Below are 20592 nucleotides of genomic sequence, written 5' to 3'. Positions count from 1 at the left end.
AGCGTTAGCCGCTGTGGCTGGAGTTAAACGTTTCCACGAATACCTCTACGGCCGCGATTTCGAACTAATTACAGATCATAAACCGCTGTTGGGACTGTTGGCGGGAAACCGCCCCACACCAGTCTCCCTTTCCCCACGCATGACCAGGTGGACTGTTTTCCTGGCCGCGTACTCATACAAGCTGATCCATCGACCGGGCTCCACTCTAGGGCATGCAGACGCACTCAGCCGTTGCCCACTCCCGGATCTTTTGCCAGACCCCACTCCCGAGGTACCGGTCCTGTTAATTGACTGTTTGGACTCAGGACCTGTTTCTTCCTGCGACGTTGCCAGATTCTCTTATAGGGACAATGTAATAAAACAAGTTCAAACTTGGGTTTGGAGGGGGTGGCCAAAGGGAAACGTGGGGCCGGAATTCAAACTGTTTTGGGCAAAACGTGATGAACTTTCAGTGTTACAAGGTTGTTTATTGTGGGGGGATCGAGTTGTTATTCCTTATGCGTTACGTAGAAATGTGTTAGAAGCGTTACATGTTGGGCATCCGGGGATCGTTAGAATGAAGGCGCTAGCAAGGAGTTACGTTTGGTGGCCAAACATGGACAAAGAGATAGAGGAATGGGTGGCCACTTGTGATCCGTGCCAAGAATCCAGACCAGCACCCCCCGAAGCACCCGCCACAGAATGGGAGAAGCCAAAAGCACCCTGGTTGCGAATACACATCGATTTCGCAGGGCCAGTCCAAGGTCAAACCTTTCTTATAGTTGTGGATGCATACTCCAAATGGCTAGAAGTAGTCCTAATGACTTCAACCACGGCAGAGGCAGTCATTAAGGTACTACGGCGACTTTTTGCCACTCATGGCCTGCCCGACCTCCTGGTCTCCGATAACGGGCCTCAGTTCACGGCCATGCAATTTGAAACGTACTTAGCTAGTCAGGGAATTCGGCATGCCCTCGTTGCGCCATTCCATCCGGCATCGAACGGTCAGGCGGAGAGAATGGTGCGATCCGCAAAATAGGCCCTCGCTAGGATGGGTCCAGGTGATTGGCAAACACGCATCGATCATTACCTCTTAATTCAGCATATTACCCCCAGCGCAACGACGGGTAGGAGCCCCGCTGAACTACTCATGGGCCGCCGTCTACGGTCTCACCTGGACCGTCTTCACCCAAATTACTCTGCCACATCGCCCCCAGACTCTACAAGCAAAATTTGGAATTTTAGCATAGGGGATTCAGTATACGCCCACAACTATGCAGGGGGAACATTGTGGATGCCGGCAAAGGTAATTGGCATCACGGGTCCACGTTCATATTTGCTGGAGCTAGAAGATGGAAGAAATTGGAAAAGGCACATAGATCAACTTCGGGGTCGCCTGGCACACTCAGACCTACGAGCCGCGAACGAAGACTATCTGCCAGCGCAAAGTCAGCCATCCGAGAGCCCAAACACAAAGGAGCACGACACCCTAGAGCCCAGGATAGAACCAGGGGTCGATGGCGAACCAGAATTGCGCCAAAGCGACGGAAGCCTGCAGACCCCCGAACGAGAAGCAGAAGGAGCAGACGAAACCGATCCTGCAACCACTCCAGCTCAAACCGAACTACGGCGTTCCACCCGTGTGAGACAAACACCCACATATTTAAAAGATTATGTCACTAACAGGAATGCTCCATCTAAGAGGGGAGGGGTGTTAGATATTAACATATATCGCAGTAAGTCTCCTCTCAGGTCCGCCGCTAAGGCGGGAAACAGGTATCACTCTGATTGGTCGAGAGGCGTACCCGATTCCTATAAAAGGGGAACCCTCAGACCACAGAGCAAGCTGGATCACTACTACTACTAATAAAGAGCTGTTAAGTCACTACGTGTCCGGAGTCTGTTCTCTCGTTGCCCGAATCTAACAATATCAATGACAATTTATAATATGAAATAAAGTATTCACAGAAGCGGAATTGGAAGAACTGGGGAAATCTTCCCAGGGCAAAGAAATCAAGAGGCTCTCCAGAAGTAACACAGACTATACAGTCAATCAAGCCAAGGAGAGTTGCCAGTAGAGGAAGACAGAACAGATATAGAATTATTTTCATTTGGAAACCAGGCACCTTCTCTGCCTCAGAAAGACCAAAGCCCTCTAACGAAAGAAGTAGAAGAATCGAAACAAAGAATAACTGGGCATCTAAAACAACACAAAGACAACAGAATAAGGTTGCCTGTGTTGAAACTTGTTCCAAAGAAACAGTTAGCACAAACATTTAAAGACGCCAATTTCAAATATATGCACCAGCTCACTGCAAGAAACAAACCAACAGATGTACATCACAGCTATAATTCTAACTGAATAGGTTGTGTTATCACTATTTGTAGCCTTCCCAGCCGGCTTCTGACAAGCAAAGTCAATGGAGAAGCCATATTTGTTTGATGATGGCATTATTCACTTAACAACTGCAGTGATACACTTAACAACTCTGGCAATAAAAGGGAAAAACTCACTTAATGACTGTCTTGCTTAGCAACAGAAATGTTGGGCTCAGTTGTGGTCATAATTTCAGGACTATCTGCAAGGAATAGAAAAGAGGAATGACAAGACAAACTATTACATGGACAGTACACTAAAATATAAAAAAAAATATTCAGCAAGACTGGCCAATAGCTTAGACAAGGAAATTTTAGGGTTAGGGTTAGAAACCTGGGGGCAACAAAGTGGAACAGAAAAAGTTTTACATGGTCAATGTTTTCAAAAGATTGAGGGGAGACGTGTAGAATACAGTATTTAAAATATCTGCAAACTGACAAACTATCCAAGAACAACAACAAATTGACCTGTATTGTCTATTGGCAAGAATATATGTAACATATTTGAAAGAATGATTCATAACATACAATTTGGGTATTTTCAAAATATTATGAAATATTCATTGGGCTGCTGAAATAAGTACTATAGCAGCATTTTCTCATCTCTAAATATATATTTTGAAATTTATTTTGAAACAGGTGGTGGTGTTTTAATAGTGGAAACGCTTCTTGATGAAGATAGAAGAGGGCCTTTAGCAGCCCACTTCTACTCGTTGTTAATGTTGCTCTTCTCTAAAGGGAGAGAATGGTCAGCATCCGAGTTTAATGTGCTCCTCTGCAAAGCTGGTTTCCAAACATTTGAGTTAAAGAAAGGAAGCCTCTTTCATAGTATTCTAGGAAGAAAATAATGTTGTCCCTGATTCCTTCCTGTTAAATGTTTAAGAGGAAATTGCAGAATCAAAATGTTGATTTGTTAATTACAAATATATTCTATTCTTTTTCCACATCTACAGATTATATACCTGATCCTTTTCTTATCAAAAATGGTTTCACCATAATTAGAGATCCCTGATCATGGCTGCAAAAATCCTGAGAACCAATTCTGGGCAATAAAGAGATAGATGAAACTCTTATCATATGACAAAAATTAATCTCCTTATAGATATTTAGTTCTTCCAATGCTTACATACAAAGGCAATTTTCATATACACATTAAACAAACAATAGAGTACAAGAGGAAATCTGAAGTCCAGATCAGGACTCACATATTGCTTTGCTAATTCAATATTGACAGCTCCTCTAAAAAACAATTAAGCATGAGAAATTCTGAAACACACCAGATGCAGTAGCTGTTCCACCACCGTTCTTGATGGTTGGTATGATATGTTTCTGCTGATTTGCTGTATTTGGTTTTCACCAAACATGGCATTATGCATTATTCACTGACATCTCCATTTTGGTCCCACCTGTCCAAAGGAAAGAGCCCATGGGTCTGGTGATTTGTTCAGGTGGAACTTTGCAAATCTAAGCCATGTTCTTGTTAGAGAGAAGAGACTTTATTCTGGCAACCCTTTCAAACAAACCATAATTGTTCTGTCTTTTTCTAATTGTAGAAAACTGTCATGAACTTTAAAATTTAACATGCTAACTGAGGCCTGTAGAGTTTGAGATGTAATTCTTGGATTTTTTTGCAATTTCTCTGAAAATTGCACAATCTGACCTTGGGATGAATTTGCTGGGACATTGACTCCTAGGAAGATTGATAACTGTCTTGAATGTTTTCCACTTGTAAATAACCTTCCTCACTGTAGAACAATGGACTTTAAATCGTTTCAAAATGGCCTTATAAGCAGAGGTGGGCTGCACAAACGTTAACAACCAGTTCGCCAGAAATGTGAGTGCGCGCTTCCCTCACGCCTTCCCCATTTTCACGCGGCTTCAAACACACAGCAAATCTTCTCAGGCAGCCACAGTGAGTAGAGCAGTGGAGGTGTGGCAATCAGCTGCCCTTCGTGGTGGGGAACAAAGCCAGAGAGTGAGGTAAATAGGACAGGCTAGCACTGGGACAGGGGGGGAGGGGCGGGCCCAGCCGGTGATCAGAACTACCGGTTCCCTTGAACCAGTCCAAACCAGCAGCAGCCCACCTCTGCTTAAAATCCTTCCCGGATTGATGAGCAGCAACAATTGCTTCTCTAAGAGCATTGCTGATCGATCTTTACCCTTCAGCATTCTGTTAACACATACAATACCTCAATGCTGGAAACCAGCAACCTCCTAAATTTTGGCTTTGATAGTGGTAATCACACTTGCTGACGATCAATTAATGAAGGGCACTTGATTAGCAGCGTCTGGCTGCTACTTAGCATCTTCATTCCTATGAAAGCAGTAAGGGTATACTTAATTTTCCATGCATAGCCTCTCCATTTTGCCTTTCTTTTTGTAAAATAAATTATGACACAATGTAATATGTCATGTGTTGTTGTTCATCTAAAGTTGTATTTACCTACTTTTAAGAACTGCTAAGGGCCAGGTGATTTTTACTATGTTATGATACACAAAACCACGGACCTCAAAGACAGTGTGCTTTCTTTTTCATATGACTTCCTTCAGTAACAATAATAAACAAATAAGCAGCAAATACAGAGATCCATAATTATCTGAGTGTTTCTTATTTATAATTTTTATTAAAACTTTTAAACAAGAAGATAAAAGCTAGCACCAACTACTACAACTACATTACAAGGTAAGGAAGAAAATATGGAAAGATAGAAGAAAAAGATGCAAGAAAAGCGAAAAGGGTTAAAGAAAAATAGAAAAGGAAGAAAACAATATAAAGAAATGGCTTCTAAAATTCTTCACAGAAGTTACATGAGCAAATAGATTTTAAACCTCTCCATTTCAAATTACATCATATTACTCAGAGGTGGGTTTCTGCCAGTTCGCCCAGATCGGGCAAACCAGTAATGGAGGCAGCAGGAAGCTCCACCACCCTCCTGGATAGCGCGAGCATGCGAGCAAGCACGCATAAGCAAACTGGTAGTAAAATTAATTGAAATTCACCCCTGATATTAGTCTTATTTCTATTTCTGTTATCCTATCTAATCACCAAAAGCTACAAGTTCATTTTTTTCATGCAAAATGTTGGTAAGGGACTTTCAGTCAGCAATAAATGTTGATAATGTCTTTTGTCTTGTAGGAAGTTAAAACCAATCCCTCCCCTAGAAAAATGAAATATCCTAGGAAATATTGAAAAGGCAGAATATTACATTTCCCTGGATGTGAAAAGGGAGAAACATGTTTTAAAGACAAAGTAGCTCCCTGCAGATTCCAGCCCATGCCCTTTGTCAAAGGGCCATTAAGATGTCCAAGCCAGTCCCTTTACATAATAAAGAGTTCTCCCCTTCAGCTCCAGGGGGATGGGATTAAGGCATGATTAGCCTTTACCCACTCCTCACATGGCATCTCAGAACTCAACCAAACCTGGATACAAAACACAGCAGAGAGAGTTGCTCCTGCATGGCCCATGGGAGTCTGACAACCAATAAGAATACATTTCTTACACAGGAACAGGAAACAGATAGGTGGGGCCAAACAGATTATAAAAAAACCCTGCAAGCCCCTTCTTAGCTCTCTTCTTCTTCACCCAACATTGAAGCACGTGATCACCTTTTCTGTTCAGGACTCAAGCCATGTGGTCCTGTCCATCTTTCCAAGCAGACTCCATGTCTCCAGTGTCATTTTCCCCATTTGGAGCCAAACCCAGAAGGACATTTCTTTCAACAGTCTGATCAAAGAAGTTGATTCATCCATTGCAGCAAAATCTATCAAATTCACAAACTTTTGCTCCATAGTGGATAGTGTTGAATCTTTCTATCTCGACATCGAAAAAACTCATTGCTGTGATAATATATTGAAATAATATTTCATGGCTTTTAATTATCTGATTATGTCCAGTGCAAAATCCATATCAAAGCAAGTCACTTTATTCAGCCAAGTTCAAAATGCTTCTGCTAGTTTACAGCCTCAATTGTTTATATTTAGATTGGAGGCTCATTCCCCACTATTTTTCTTTGTGTTTAGTACAACTAATATATCATTCTTTTCTTTTTTGGACCCATCCTCTTTTTCCCCTTCCTCACTTTCCTCTCAGCCCATAAACAAGCTACACGGTTGCTAAAGAAATGAGAAAAAATACACATTTCCTGATTCTCAAGCTGCTTTCTAACATTGTACGCAAAGCCCCATCCTCTCTGTTGGGTAGCGCTGTTGAGCTGCATTTGAATTTAATACTCTCATGGTTTAAGTGACCATCAGGATTAACGTACAGTACAGGTGGTCCTCAATTTATCTCCACAATTGAGCATAGAATTTATGTTGCTGAGAGACATTTGTTGAGTTTTGTCCCATTTTATGAACTTTCTTGCTACCGTTGTTAAGTGAATCACTGCAGTGATTGTTGTTATTAGCACAGTTGTTAAGTAAAATTGGCTTGTCTGTTGACTTTGCTTGTCAGAAGTTCATGAAAGGTGATCACATGATCCAAGGACACTGCAAAGGCCATAAATATGAGTCAACTATGGTCATAAATCACTTTTTTCAGTAATGTTACTTTGAATGGTCACTAAATGAACTATTGTAAATTGAGGACTACCTGTATATAATCTATGTTTTTCAACCTCAATCTTTCAACGTGGACTATGTGGACTTCAACGGCCAGAATTCCAGGAGGTGAAGTCCACAGAGCTTAAGGTTCCGAGTTGAAAAGCTCTGCTCTAGGGGAATCAAGCAGCAAGGCTGCTGTGTGAAACTTTGCCTGACCGCAAATATTGGCCAGCATGATTTTCATTGTGGAATATGGAATTGCCCATCTGAAAAGTTGAATCCATTCTCTGGTGTTTTGCTGCCATCAACTGGTCAACCAAAGGTCTGCTGCCCAGGTCTGGGAATAATTTCTCTGGAGTCATATATCAATGATGCATTACGTTGTAGAAATAATTCACTGAAGTCTAGTAAAGCAAGTTTGTTCACATTCTTAACTTAAATCTTCTAGTCTCATCAATTAGCATGTCTCTTTGGAATTTTTAAAGAGAGACACAGATTAGATGTTCAGGTGTTTGAAGAATTGCATAACTAAGGTGACCAACTTTTTTACAATGAAAAGGAGGACAAAACATGTTCTAAACTCTACTATCTGTCTGTAGATATGTTCAGTCATCCAGGTTGCCCCAAAGGTGCTTTTTTTAGGAGACAACTAGACTTTCTTGTTTTTTCTTTGAAGATGTTTCCCTTCTCATCCAAGAAGCTTGTTCAGCACTGACAGAATAATGGCTGTATGCAAGGAATATAAATCCTTCCATTCCCCACTATCCTGTCAGAGCTGAAGAAGCTTCTTGGATGAGAAGCAAAATGTATTCAAAGTAAAAATAAGGAAGTCCAGTTCCCTCCTTTAAAAACAGCACCTTTGGGACACTCTGCTCTCCTTAAATTAGTTTGCAATGAATAGTTTCTTGCAATTAATGTCACATTTCTGGTTGCCTTTGTCTTTCTTTCTTTGTGCATATATTCAGCCCACCACCCATGATCGGCTAATATACAGTATATACAAAGTCCCAGTGCCAGGCCTGGGTTTGTTAGCAATGCATTCCGTGGAAGAACTGAAGTCCAGCTGGAGAAAAGCAAAAGACCAATTAAGAAAGTCCAGCCATGCCAAAGTGCTGTTAGGAGGAAGTGGAGCAACAGTTGAGAGTAGTAATAGAGATGGCAGCAAGGATAAATGTAAGTAGCCATAGTCTTCCCCATTCCAGGAGTCACAGCCCAGGAAGCTAACATCAACCCATCTCTGGAAACGTCTGGTGGGTGGCAGGCCACTCCACTGAAAGGGAACAGGCAGCAAGTGGGGAATGGAATGAGGGTAATAAAGAAACAATATTTTCCTCATAGAGTAATGCAGTGTTTCTCAAATAGTGGGGCGCGCCCCCCCTGGGGGGCGCGAGGCTCCGTAAAGGGGGGCGCGAAGGCTCCCTTTCCATCTGGGTGCAAACGAGGAGCCAGGAGCAACAGGCGGGTTGTGGGCTGCAGATTGTACAACCATAGAGCGTACTTCCAGAGCGGCATCCATCCTCCGTGCTTTGAAAAAAAAACCCAAGCGGCGGACGGCGCCAGCAGCGCAGATGCCCTTCGCGCGAGCGGGGAGAGGAAAAGCAAACTGTTGAACGTGGTCTATGAGTATAAATTCATTTAAAAGTCTCTTCCTTCTTTCTGTCAACTTCCCTCTCCAGCCATGCAGAGCCCCATTCACTCACCTAGGGGCATTCCGAAGGCACCGAGCCGCGGGAGGCGGAGGGCGGCGAACAGGCGCTCGCGTTGCTTGGTGCCTTCCAGGTACTGCTAGGTCGGTCAGCGGCGCTGTACCCGGCTGGAAAGGGGGGTTGCCGGGCGGCTGCTCATAAGCTTGGTCACCTCATGGCTGCTGCGTTGCTGCCCAAGGCCATATTTCGTGGGTCAAAAAAATATAAGCCCCTGGCGTATTTTCGGGGAAACACGGTATCCCAAGGAACAGAAATAGCATTTTAAAAAGTCTTTTGAAAATCTCAAAGTTGATACTGTCTTGCTTGTTGCTTTTGTACGTCGCCCCAAGTCCCTGTGGGGAGTGGGGGCGACTAACAAGTTCAAATAAATAAATAAAATAAAAATAAATAAAGTTCCTTGTATCTGGTGGGTGTTATCCTTTATCTAAAAGGGTTCGAACTTTGAAAGATTTTTTTTCACTATTAAAGTTCATAACATGTCTTATTTATAGGAAACATTTGGACTGTATTTTTGTTTGATCCTGCTGATCGGACCCTACAAGGAAAGGATTATATCATATCATTGCAGTTGTAATTGGATTTGGAACAATAATTGTTATAGACAAATGATACTATTTACAGTCGCGCGGGGGGGGGCGCGAAATGTTTTCTTCTTCCTAGGGGGGGCATGACAGAAAATAATTGAGAAGCACTGGAGTAATGGGACGTGAACCAAACTTTAAAAAGACCAGCCCAAATACAGCTCCTGATAATACGGCACTATCAGAGGGAAGATGAGATAAAATATAATTGATAAAATTGAAATTGCAGTTGAAAGTCAGCACAGAAGCCAGAAAGCTAAACAGTTTTTAAAAAAAGAAAAGAAAACCAGCCAATATACTTTAAATAACATATACTATTGTTGTGCTAGGATTCTTTTTGCATTGAAAGCAAATGTTTTCCAAAAATGATATTTTTATTACTTGAGAACACCAGCCATCCTGACATCTACAATGAAGAAGTGGCGGGATCAGAACTGGCTTGACGGGTTGATTAAGCAACTCCTGTAACCACACCTGTGCTGTGCTGATACGTACCCTTTTTCTTACTTCTTTTGCCTAAAACTGAGGCTTATCCTGAGCATTTCATGAAACTATCCCTTGAAAGCCTGACTCGGAATCTGCTCAGCTTTTGTGTGGGTAAGACTTCAGCCATGAAACTCAGCACTTTCTGTTTGTGAAGGATGGACTGTAGTATCTGTAAGAGGCTACTAATCTCAGGTTTTTCTATCCAGTTTTTTACATCTTTTCCCTTATATGGAATTACACCAGCCTTGCTAAGGTCTTTTGAGAAATCTATAGTATCAACAAATTAGACTGTGTAATAGTCAAGAAAAAGAAGATTGAAAAAAGCAGATGGCAAATAAGACTATTCTCTTCATCTAACTTGATTTCTAGAATTTACCCATCCTGTAGCTAAATTAATATTTAATCTCCAAAATAAGTCTTCTTAAAATGCTCAGGAGTGAATCTTTTCAAATTTTCTATAGTGTATGCATATAATAATTATTGCAATAATAGCATTTTAAGTTTATTTGAATATATTAAATCTTGGGTTCCACATCTTTTAAATCCTTTTTTTCAAGCTTAACTTTCTATGTTTAAACATTTGTTCTGAAACTAGATGCTTTGTTTCATGCCCTTCTCAACCCCAACCCCTATCTTTCAATAGTCTAATAACTCTCTAAACATTAGCATTTTCTAATTCTTTGAAATTTTCTTTGCATATCTTTCTTAAAGAGATGTATTTTTTACTATTGTCAGAAGAATAATTTGGGGTTTCAGGTCAAGCCAGGATTATATAAATGTAAATAAAAATGAGATCCAGACATCTGTGAGGAAAGGAGAAATATTCATTCCCAAAAGGCAAAGATTTGCTTTGAGGACAGAGGCCAACAAATGGGATACAGCAACATACTATTATAGGGGAGCTTGTCCTGGTGTGGAAGTGCCTAGGACTAAGTAACTTATTTGGGGAGTTTGAGGAAGTTTGAGTAAAAGATATTTCCTCATTTGCTATTTTTATTTCATTAACTTAGTTTCACCTTACTGTCAATTATCTAGTAAATTCACTGATTCTCAGTCTATTCTTGTTTCTGTTAATGCTTTTTAAGCGAAGGTGAAAACAATACACATAGTAAAATATATTTTAATATGAAATTTCTGACTCTCTCTCTCTCTCTCTCTCTCTCTCTCTCTCTCTCTCTCTCTCTCTCTCTCACACACACACACACACACACACACACACACATACATATATATATACACACATACATACATGCATACATACATACATACAATTTCCATATTCTAAAATTTGTTGCACTTAGCTGTACACATATACTCAGCCCTCACTCTTACATATTTTCCTAAAACAAAAGGCCAGTTCTTTCTTCATTTTCCCTTTTCTCATCATTTCCCATTTTCTCAAATAGTTTAAAGGAAAATTATCTGAACAGTTTTGACACTATTTTTTTCAAGTCAGGTATGGAGAACCAATGGACAGATACTCTGAAGGGAGGCATAGGGGAGGGGTGCCCTACCTCCAGGTTCCTCAAGAGAAATAAGGTCTAGCAGACATGGAGTTAATGGAGGGAGGGCATTAAAGATTTATTTATTTATTTATTTTTCAAAATTTATAGACCGCCCCCTCTCCCCAGAGGGACTCGGGGCGGTGTACAGGCATCTCATTAAAAACAGATACAAAAGATAAATACCCTTAAATATATTCCCTTAAAAGCGAATTAAACCTAAATTCAACTGTACAGAATAATAAAAGTTAAAATCAACTAAAATCAACCCTAAAAATTTAAAAATACAGACTTGAGGGACTAAAATTGGTATTAGGCCAGGCCAGCTAAATTGAACAGGTGGGTTTTAAGCTTCTTACGGAAGGAGCGGAGGTCGGTGGTAGTTCTGATATCCGGAGGGAGGTCATTCCAGAGGGTCGGGCCCATCACAGAGAAGGCCCTACTCTTGGGCGTCGCCCGCTGGCATTGCCTAGTGGACGACACCCGGAGGAGTCCCTCCCTGTGAGAGCGAATCGGCCGAAGGGATGTGTGGGGCAGGATACGATCCCGCAAATAGGTAGCTCCTGTGCCATGGAGCGCTTTAAAGATGATAACTAACACCTTGAAACGCACCCGGAAAGCCACAGGTAGCCAGTGCAGCCCGCGCAGCAGAGGTGTTACGTGGGAGTATCTAGTAGCTCCCACAATTATCCACGCGGCCACATTCTGAACCAGCTGCAGCCTTCGGGTGCATCTCAAGGGGAGCCCCATGTAGAGAGCATTACAGTAGTCCAGTCGGGACGTCACAAGTGCATGGGTGACTGTGCAGAGGGCATTCCGGTCCAATAGGGGACGCAATTGGCGCACCAGGCGAACCTGGTGAAATGCCCCCCTTGCCACGGCTGTCACATGGTCATCCATTGACACCGGGCATCCAGGAGGATGCCCAAATTGCATGCCCGATCCACGGGGGCCAGCTGTTCACCCCCAATGGCCAGTGATGGGCGCAACTGGTTGAACCGGGGTGCCGGTAGCCACAGCCACTCCGTCTTGGACGGGTTGAGCTTGAGTCTGTTATTTCCCATCCAGATCCGTACGGCTTCCAGACATCGGGACATCACTTCGACGGCATCGCTGGGGTGGTCCGGGGTAGAGATGTACAGCTGAGTGTCATCAGCGTACAGGTGGTAATCTACCCCGAACCCACGAATGACCTCGCCCAGTGGCTTCATGTATGTGTTGAACAGGAGAGGCGAGAGGACCGACCCCTGCGGCACCCCGCAGGTGAGTGGCCTCAGGCTTGACCTCTGCCCTCCTGTCAACACACATTGCGCCCGACCAGAGAGGTAGGAGGAGAACCACTGCAGAACGGTGCCCCTCACCCCCAACCCCTCCAGGCGACGCAGTAGGATACCATGGTCGATGGTATTGAAAGCCGCCGAGAGATCTAATAGGACCAAGATGGAGGAACAACCCCCATCTCTGGCCCTCCAGAGATCATCCACCAGCGCGACCAAAGCCGTCTCCGTGCTGTGACTGGGCCGGAAGCCGGACTGGCGCAGGTCCAGATAATCAATTTCCTCCAAGTGCCGTGGGAACTGTTGCGCCACCACACTCTCTACAACCTTCGCCAAAAAGGGAAGGTTGGAGACGGGACGGTAATTTGCTAACTCAGCTGGGTACAGAGAAGGCTTCTTGAGTAGGGGCCTCACCACCGCCTCTTTCAAGACGGCCGGCAAGAACCCCTCTCTCAGTGAAGCGTTCACTAGTTCCTGGAGCCAGCCTCGTGTGACCTCCCAGGATGCCTGTACAAGCCAGGAGGGACACGGGTCCAGTAAACATGTGGTGGCTCGCATTCGTCCACGTAACTTGTTCATATCGTGGGAAGCAACAGACTCAAACTCCTCCCAGGATGGCACCTCAAGACCCACCTCCGACGTCTCTTCTAGACCGCTAACGGAGACCCACTCGCTGCGAATCTGAGCGATTTTGTCCTGCAGATATTCCCCAAATTCCTCTGCTCTACCCTGCAAGGGGGCTTCCCGCGGCCTCTGTGAAAGGAGGGAGCGGGTAACCCTAAACAGGGCGGCAGGGCGGTTATCTGCGGACGCAATAAGAGTGGCACAATATTGTCGTTTGGCCACTCTTAATGCCACAAGGTAAGTCCGTAAATAGGCTCTCACCTGTGCTCGGTCAGACTCGGAGCATGACGATCTCCATCTGCTCTCTAGGCGTCTCTTGCGGTGCTTCATCACCCCCAGCTCCTCGGTAAACCAAGGGGCCTGGGTGGTTCGATGCCGCAGGAGAGGCCGCAAAGGCGCAACCCAGTCCAAGGCCCCGGCGGCCGCACTATTCCATGCAGCCACTAGGTCCTCCATCCGGGTGCGGGTCAGGACTACAGGGAATGGCCCAAGGTGTGCCAACCAGACCTGCATATAAGCACACACGTTCCTCATTTATTCCTATTCCTTGTTTCCTGGTTTTCAGGTCGCTCCATGAGAGCACCTGTCCTCTAATGCCAGAGCAGCGAAATTTATTCAGGAGCCTTTGCTGAAGGACTCCTTTTAAGTGTGGTGTGGTTCTCTCTTTAATAATGCTTTACATACTTTATCCTGGGACATCTTATGGACACCTATGTTTTGCCATTTTTACACTCAGGAATACCAAATATTTTGGCTGAAGGAAGGTCCTTTTGGTCAACGAGGGAAGCCAAGAACAATGAGTTCACTAGAAGAAATTGAAAATATTCAAACATTGTTTAGCTATCAGTATTCATTTGTAACTTTCAAGGTAAGGTGGGCTAATACTTCCAAATATGAACTCTTAACTTTGAAAATACAAAAGACCTTCAATTTCTCAGCTTCTTAATCATTTAAAAACAATAGAATCACCAAAGTTTATGTTGTAATGAAAGAGTCAGCTATTAAATGGCTGCAAGATTCTTTCTAGTGTCTTCTGAGCAGCGAAGTTTCATTGGACATCTGTAGGTTAGTGTCCTGGCTCAGATATGCTCTTCTTTTGCCAATAAGAAACTAAAATTAAGTTTACAAAAAAAAGCACAGTTCTGCAGTTAGAGCACCTATGTGAATCTGCTTTATTTCAAGAACATTATAACATGTTTCACCAAAATTGTAGGACTGTTTCCAGGTATCACATGCAGATTTTTCCAAATTCTGATCAACATCATTTAAGTGATGCTGTAATAAGAGTTCCTTTAATTCAAACACAAATAGATATGTAAAAACAATAACAATAGCATTTTATATATTTAGAAATGTTTATTTTAATTCTAGATCAAAGGAAGAGTTACAAACCTTCTCCAACTTCATGAATGAACTCTGGCCTGTGCTAGGAAGGGAAGTGCTTTCTGCCTTTGACCTGTCCCAGTTCCCACTCATTTGTGATCTGGGTGGTAAGTTCAGCCATCGCTTTGCCTTCTTCGTCACATGTTGGGACAATGGATGGGTTCTTAGCTTCTCTTACAAATCTTTTCATCTGCATTTGGAAAAGGAGAAACCCTTAGGAGATCAAAAACCACTTTGGAATGCCTATAGTAGACTTAGGATTAGTCCTGTTTTAAAGATGATTAACTGCCACTCTGACCTGATACGGTATAACAGTCCGTGGAGAAATTAGCAGAGGTGTTTGAAAAGAGGAGACAGTTCTGGAAAGAAAACAGTCATCTCCTCCTCCCCTTTTCCAGTGCTGATCAAAGATGGGAAGGAAGTGAAATCAGAGAATAGCAGGCTGATGAGTAAAGGGCCTTTAAACTGGATTGCCTGAGAACATTGGCAAGAGACCATGCCTGAAGATGATGTAGGATTTGATGCCCTTTGAGATTCAACCTGCATCAAATGCCAATGTTTTTGGACATTTTGAATATTTAGTGCATCCAGCCTAAGGACGTTTTATAGCCTGGAAGGACCATATGAAAGTTGAGAACCAATTGACTCAATCGCTGATCTTTTTCTTTATTAGTATTTGTTTTCCATGATATGAAGAGTACAGCAAATTTGAAAGAAGTTTGTCTATTTTTTTAAATTATTAGATTCCAATTAATCTGATGTGCAGCTATAGCGAAATAATAGGAAGGTAACTTAGGGGGGAAAACTGGATATGTACAAATTTTTGTTCTGCACTTACTTAATTACATTTTGTGCTGTCTTTAAGGAAACACTTGTGGTTTAGCTAAGGAATTGACTTCAATCTACCCAAAATGTACTGTGACCATTTTTGACCTCCCTGAAGTAGTGGAAGCCTCCAAGAACCATTTTTTGCCTTCAGAAGAGACCCGGATCACTTTCCATGCAGGTAAAAGATGCAATGTTTTACTTGTGGGTTGAACTCAGGTCTTTATAATCACAGGAAACTTTTACAGACAGAATGGATTCTGTAGTTTTGAAAGGGAGAACAGATTATTCTGTCGGAATAATCTGAAAGACATGGTGCTAAATGAGATTTTACTTTTGTAGGTAATTTTTTTAGAGATCCTATTCCTGAAGCAGACCTGTACATTTTGGCCAGGATTCTGCACGACTGGCCAGATGAGAGATGTTCACAACTGCTTCATAAAGTTTACCAGGCCTGCAAACCCGGTAGGTGTTCTTTAATCATAGAAAATTAAATCTGCTAAGGAACTGGCAAAGTTCATACATGGCTCAAGTTTTGAACTCCCCTAAATCTAGTGTCATTTCAAATTCACCATCCAGTTTTTCTGGGCATTCAACTGGCATCTTAGAATAACCTATTCAGCTGCAATGCTGAAAAAAGGGTGATTCCAGAGTGATTCTTCCAGCTGTCTCTGCTCTACAATGCAAAGGACCTGTGTTATGCAGATCAGATTCATTCATATTTTGGTGGCTGTGTTACAAACTAATAAGACCTCTCATTATGACCCTGTGATTCGTTATTACTTCTTAGCCTCTAATTGCAAAAGGAAACTTTACTTGGAAGCAGCTTTAGTGCCATCAAATAACATATCAAATATCAATATCAGCCTATCCCAGGTGCTTAGTGGATAATAGGTGCATTAAAATGCCAAATCTAGTCTAACATCTGCTGACTGTGCAGCCAACCACCACAAAACAATTGGATATCATTAAAGACATATAAGTTAAAAATTTGATTTCTAAAAATACACCTACAGAGTGAGAAAATTGCTAATAACAATACTGAAAAGTGGGAACACCATAAAAATCATCAATACTGGCCCATATAATGCTGGAATTTTAACTGGACAATTTGGACTGACAAGCAATAAAACTGTCTTACAACCGCAAAATAATATTAATAGATTATATCTGCCCACAGAAATGAAAGCAGTAATATATTTCAAGTTGAATAAACTGTCAAAGGAAAGTATGCATTGGCTGATTATAGACAGCCAATAACAAACATTGATGCAAGTTAAAAATTGGACTTTGTTGAATGAAACAAAACATGAATATTAAAATGATATATTATAATATAATATACTTTAGGGGGGGATGATGGCTTAGTGGTTAAAGACACTGAGCTTGTTGTTATTATAGTTGGCTAAAAATCATTTACTATTTATATCCAACCTCCTCTCATCAAACCCAAAAAACATTACACCTCTATGACAAGATCTGAATAAAAATTGGTTAATAAAATGTATAGGTCTTTTTCCCAGATTTCAATTTGCAATTTATATCCAAATTTCTTTTACTAGTACATGTATATATCATTAAGCTGTATCTATTATCATTTCATTATTGTTAATATAATTAATTATTTGTTAACGAATAAACATTTAATAACAATCTAAAACAATCTAAAAATTACTAAATTCCTACTTATTGATCACCAAAATTAACTAATTTTTTTATTATCAACTTTCATTGTCAACCTGTATCTTTCCAGTAACAAAGCAGTCTTATCTATCTTGCCAATTGTGGTGTCAGTCTTCTTTTTATCTCCTTTATAAGGTTTTTATAGACTTCTCTCCACACTTTATTGCTTGAAGGATCTCACCAGATAGACTCACTTTCACTGCCTTCTTTCCAGAGCCGTCTCTGACTTTGTCAGCCTGGGGCTTTCTGTTTACCGCCGGATTGGAGAGCTTCCCTTGGGTTAATCAGGGACTTTCCGATGTCCCTAGATCAGCAAGGATTGGTCTCCCTGTTCACTGTCCCTTCGGGACAGTTTAGGTCCATAAGGACCGTGCAGCAATAAAAGTATCAACGGCGGTCTCTGACTGTCGAGACCGCATGTTGTGTCATTGCGACGTTGGCTCAAATCTCCTTCTAATTAATTATTTGTTAACGAATAAACATTTAATAACAATCTAAAACAATCTAAAATTACTAAATTCCTACTTATTGATCACCAAAATTAACTAATTTTTTTATTATCAACTTTCATTGTCAACCTGTATCTTTCCAGTAACAAAGCAGTCTTATCTATCATGCCAATTGTGGTGTCAGTCTTCTTTTTATCTCCTTTATAAGGTTTTTATAGACTTCTCTCCACACTTTGTTGCTTGAAGGATCTCTCAGGTAATCTCGTTGCCCTCCATCTGCTATTAAAATTAGCTTGTCTTTGGTTGTTAATTGTGCTTCTGAAAAAGTTTCTCTTCTTAAATCCATCATCATTTCTCTTTTTTCTTCTTCTGTATCTTGGAATCTGAGATAGAGCTCCAGTTCGTCGAATTCCCTTTTCCATATTCCCTTCTTTCCACTTTCATCCACATTTGCTCCATTAATAAAATCATCTATTATCTTGTCTTTATCTTCTATGTCTTCATTCTCCCCTTTAATTTTTGGGGCTCCAACCCCTTCATCCTTTGCTGTGAGGAACACTAGTTTTTCCAACTTCTTCTCATTTCTCCCATATCCTTCCAGTAGATTTTGAATTCCAGCCAAGATATTTTGGGATTTTAAAGTTTCCTCATCTGAGTATTGATCCATGTTTCCAAAAAAGGAGGAAAAAGAAAAACTAATAACCACTGCCGCTCTAGCCTTCCAGGCCTCTTTTATTTTTTTATTTTAGATTGAGTTAAACACAAGTTCTTTTATGCTCTTCAAAGGAGAAGGGTTCTGTTTTTTTTCCCTTTATCTCCCCTGCCAAAATAGTTCTCAAAGAGCACCTGCGAAAACAATTCATGCCCTTGGCTCTTTATCAGTTTCTGTAAACAAATTGCAAACCCTTCAGCTACGAAGTCAGTAAGCTCAAAGAGGAAAAGAGAAGAAATACGTTGTTTCAAAAACTCCAGCCTCTGACCTCCGAGTGGCAGTGTTGCTACCTTTCACTACCTTTCACTTTCTAATATTTATCTCTGGCTTATCGGAAACAAAGTTCTTTAATGAAATTTAATAACAAGTAATAGGAAGAATTGTTAAAATAAAAAGGAAGGTATTAATCCAAAAGTCAAAAAATAAAGTAACAAAAAACAGAAGAAAAATTAATCCGTTCACTTTAAGAGAAGAAACAAAAAATGTTGCGAGTACTTCAATCCACAAAGTATAGTTACAAAGAAAAAAAAAAGCTTTCCAGAGCAATCCAATATAGGTTAATTTTAATTCTTTTCCTTAAGAATTTAATTTGGCTTAAAAAAAAGTTTCTTTGGGCAGTCTTTCTCAAAATAGAAAAAATACATCAACAGGGGGACTCATTTTGTCTTTTCACTGCCTTCCTTCCGGAGCCGTCCCAACTTCGTCAGCCTGGGGCTGCCTGTTTACCGCAGGCTTGAAGAGCTTCCCTTGGGTCAATCAGGGACTTTGGAGTGTCTCAGAGACCAGCAAGGCTTCATCTTCCAGATCACTGTCTCTGCAGGATGGTTTCGGTCCAAATGGACCATCCAGCATCAAAAGTATCAACGGCAATCTCGGAGTGTCGAGACCGCACGTTGTATCGTCGCAACGTTGGCTCCTTCCCTTTTGTCAATGGATATTGTTTAATTATATATATATGCTCTGGTTTTGGCAAAAGAAACTTGGATACAAACTCTAAACACCGAGTTGAAAGAAAAAAGGGAAAAAAAGGTTTAGAAACTTTATTAATTGACTTTTATTTAGAACATGTCACAAAGGTGTAATGTTATTGGAGGATTTTTGAAATAGCTGATGAACGCCATTATATGTTTGTGTCTTTAAGTATGAATTATTTGAGGTAAAAGCACGTTCAAATAATTGTAGTCGAATGAGAATAGTGGTACATTGATAGTAAGATATACAAAGATTTTTGATTTAAAGTGTATAATCTAATATGAACTATAAGTAATGACTGTGGAAGAAATGAACGAAAGTTATCTGTAACCAATCGACACGCTTTCTACAAGATGTCATGAAGGATCATTTTTTGTGTGTTTTTGTTTAATTAAAATAACACTGAGCTTGTTACCTGCAAAGCTGACAGCCAGAGTTCAAGACTTGAGTGCCACGTGATTGGATGAGCTCCGTTATTTGCTCCAGGTTCTGCCAACCCAGCAGTTCCTAAGCATGCAAATGCAAGTAGATAAATAGGTACTACTTCAGTGGGAATGTAACAGTGTTCTATGCAGCTCAGCGTACAGTCATTCTGGCCACATGACCAAGGAAGTTTCTTCAGACAACGTTGGCCCTCTTGGCTAAGAAACAGAGATGACCAGCATTCCCTAGAGTTGGTCATAACTGGACAGGGAAAACCTTTACCTTTATAATATAACGTAATGAAACACTAAAAGAATTTTGGTAAGGAAAAGCTTTACATGGTCAATTTCTAGAAAAGATTGAGGGGAAAACCTTGGCAAATACTCAGAATATCTGTAAATTGACAAAATATGCAAAAACAACCACAATAAATTGGTCTGTGTTATCTATTGGCAGGAATAAATATAACATATTTGAAACATAAAATTTGGGTATTTTCAAGATATGTAATGTTCTTCGGGCTGTTGAAATAAATAATATATATTTTGAAATAGGTGGTGGTATTTTAATAGTGGAAATGCTTCTTGATGAAGACAGAAGAGGGCCTTTAGCAGCCCACATCTATTCCTTGTTAATATTGCTCTACCTTGACGGAAAAGAAAGGTCAACAACTGAGTTTAATGTGCTCCTCCGCAAGGCTGGTTTCCAAGAAGTTGAGTTAAAGAAAGGAAACCTCTTTCATATTATTCTAGGAAGAAAATAACACTGCCCCAATTCCTTCCTGTTGAATGTTTAAGAGGAAATTGCAGTAATCAAATTCTTGCTTTGTTAATTACAGGTATATTGTATTCTTTTTCCATGGCCACAGATTACATAAGTGATCCTTTTCTTATCACAATATGATTTCACAATAACTAGGGATCCCCACAATGGCTGCAAAAGTCCTGAGAACCAATTCTGCACCATAAAGAGATAGATCAAATGAAAAAAAAAACCTCTTTAGAGGTCTTTAGTTCTTCCCATCTTTACATACCAATACAATCTTCTTATACACATTAAACAAACAACAGGG

The 20592-nt window shown here is 41.0% G+C and overlaps 1 protein-coding gene across 1 annotated transcript in view; it reads left to right on the top strand.

The window, feature by feature from the left end:
- The window catches only part of LOC309389367 (acetylserotonin O-methyltransferase-like), a gene marked incomplete at its 3' end in the record, with an annotated part of 31634 nt that extends 11351 nt beyond the window's left edge, over positions 1-20283 (top strand). The window contains exons 5-8 of the mRNA XM_081947638.1: positions 14445-14563; positions 15322-15462; positions 15624-15746; positions 20075-20283. Of these exons, the coding sequence (XP_081803764.1) occupies positions 14445-14563; positions 15322-15462; positions 15624-15746; positions 20075-20283 (592 nt within the window). The remainder of the gene's footprint in view (positions 1-14444; positions 14564-15321; positions 15463-15623; positions 15747-20074) is intronic.
- Positions 20284-20592: the final 309 nt, after the last annotated feature.

This window comes from Natrix helvetica, assembly GCF_964273705.1.
Source record: "Natrix helvetica genome assembly, chromosome: 3".
NCBI lineage: Eukaryota > Metazoa > Chordata > Lepidosauria > Squamata > Natricidae > Natrix > Natrix helvetica.
Note: the sequence above shows the minus strand (reverse complement) of the source record. Positions and strands in the feature narration are given on the sequence as shown.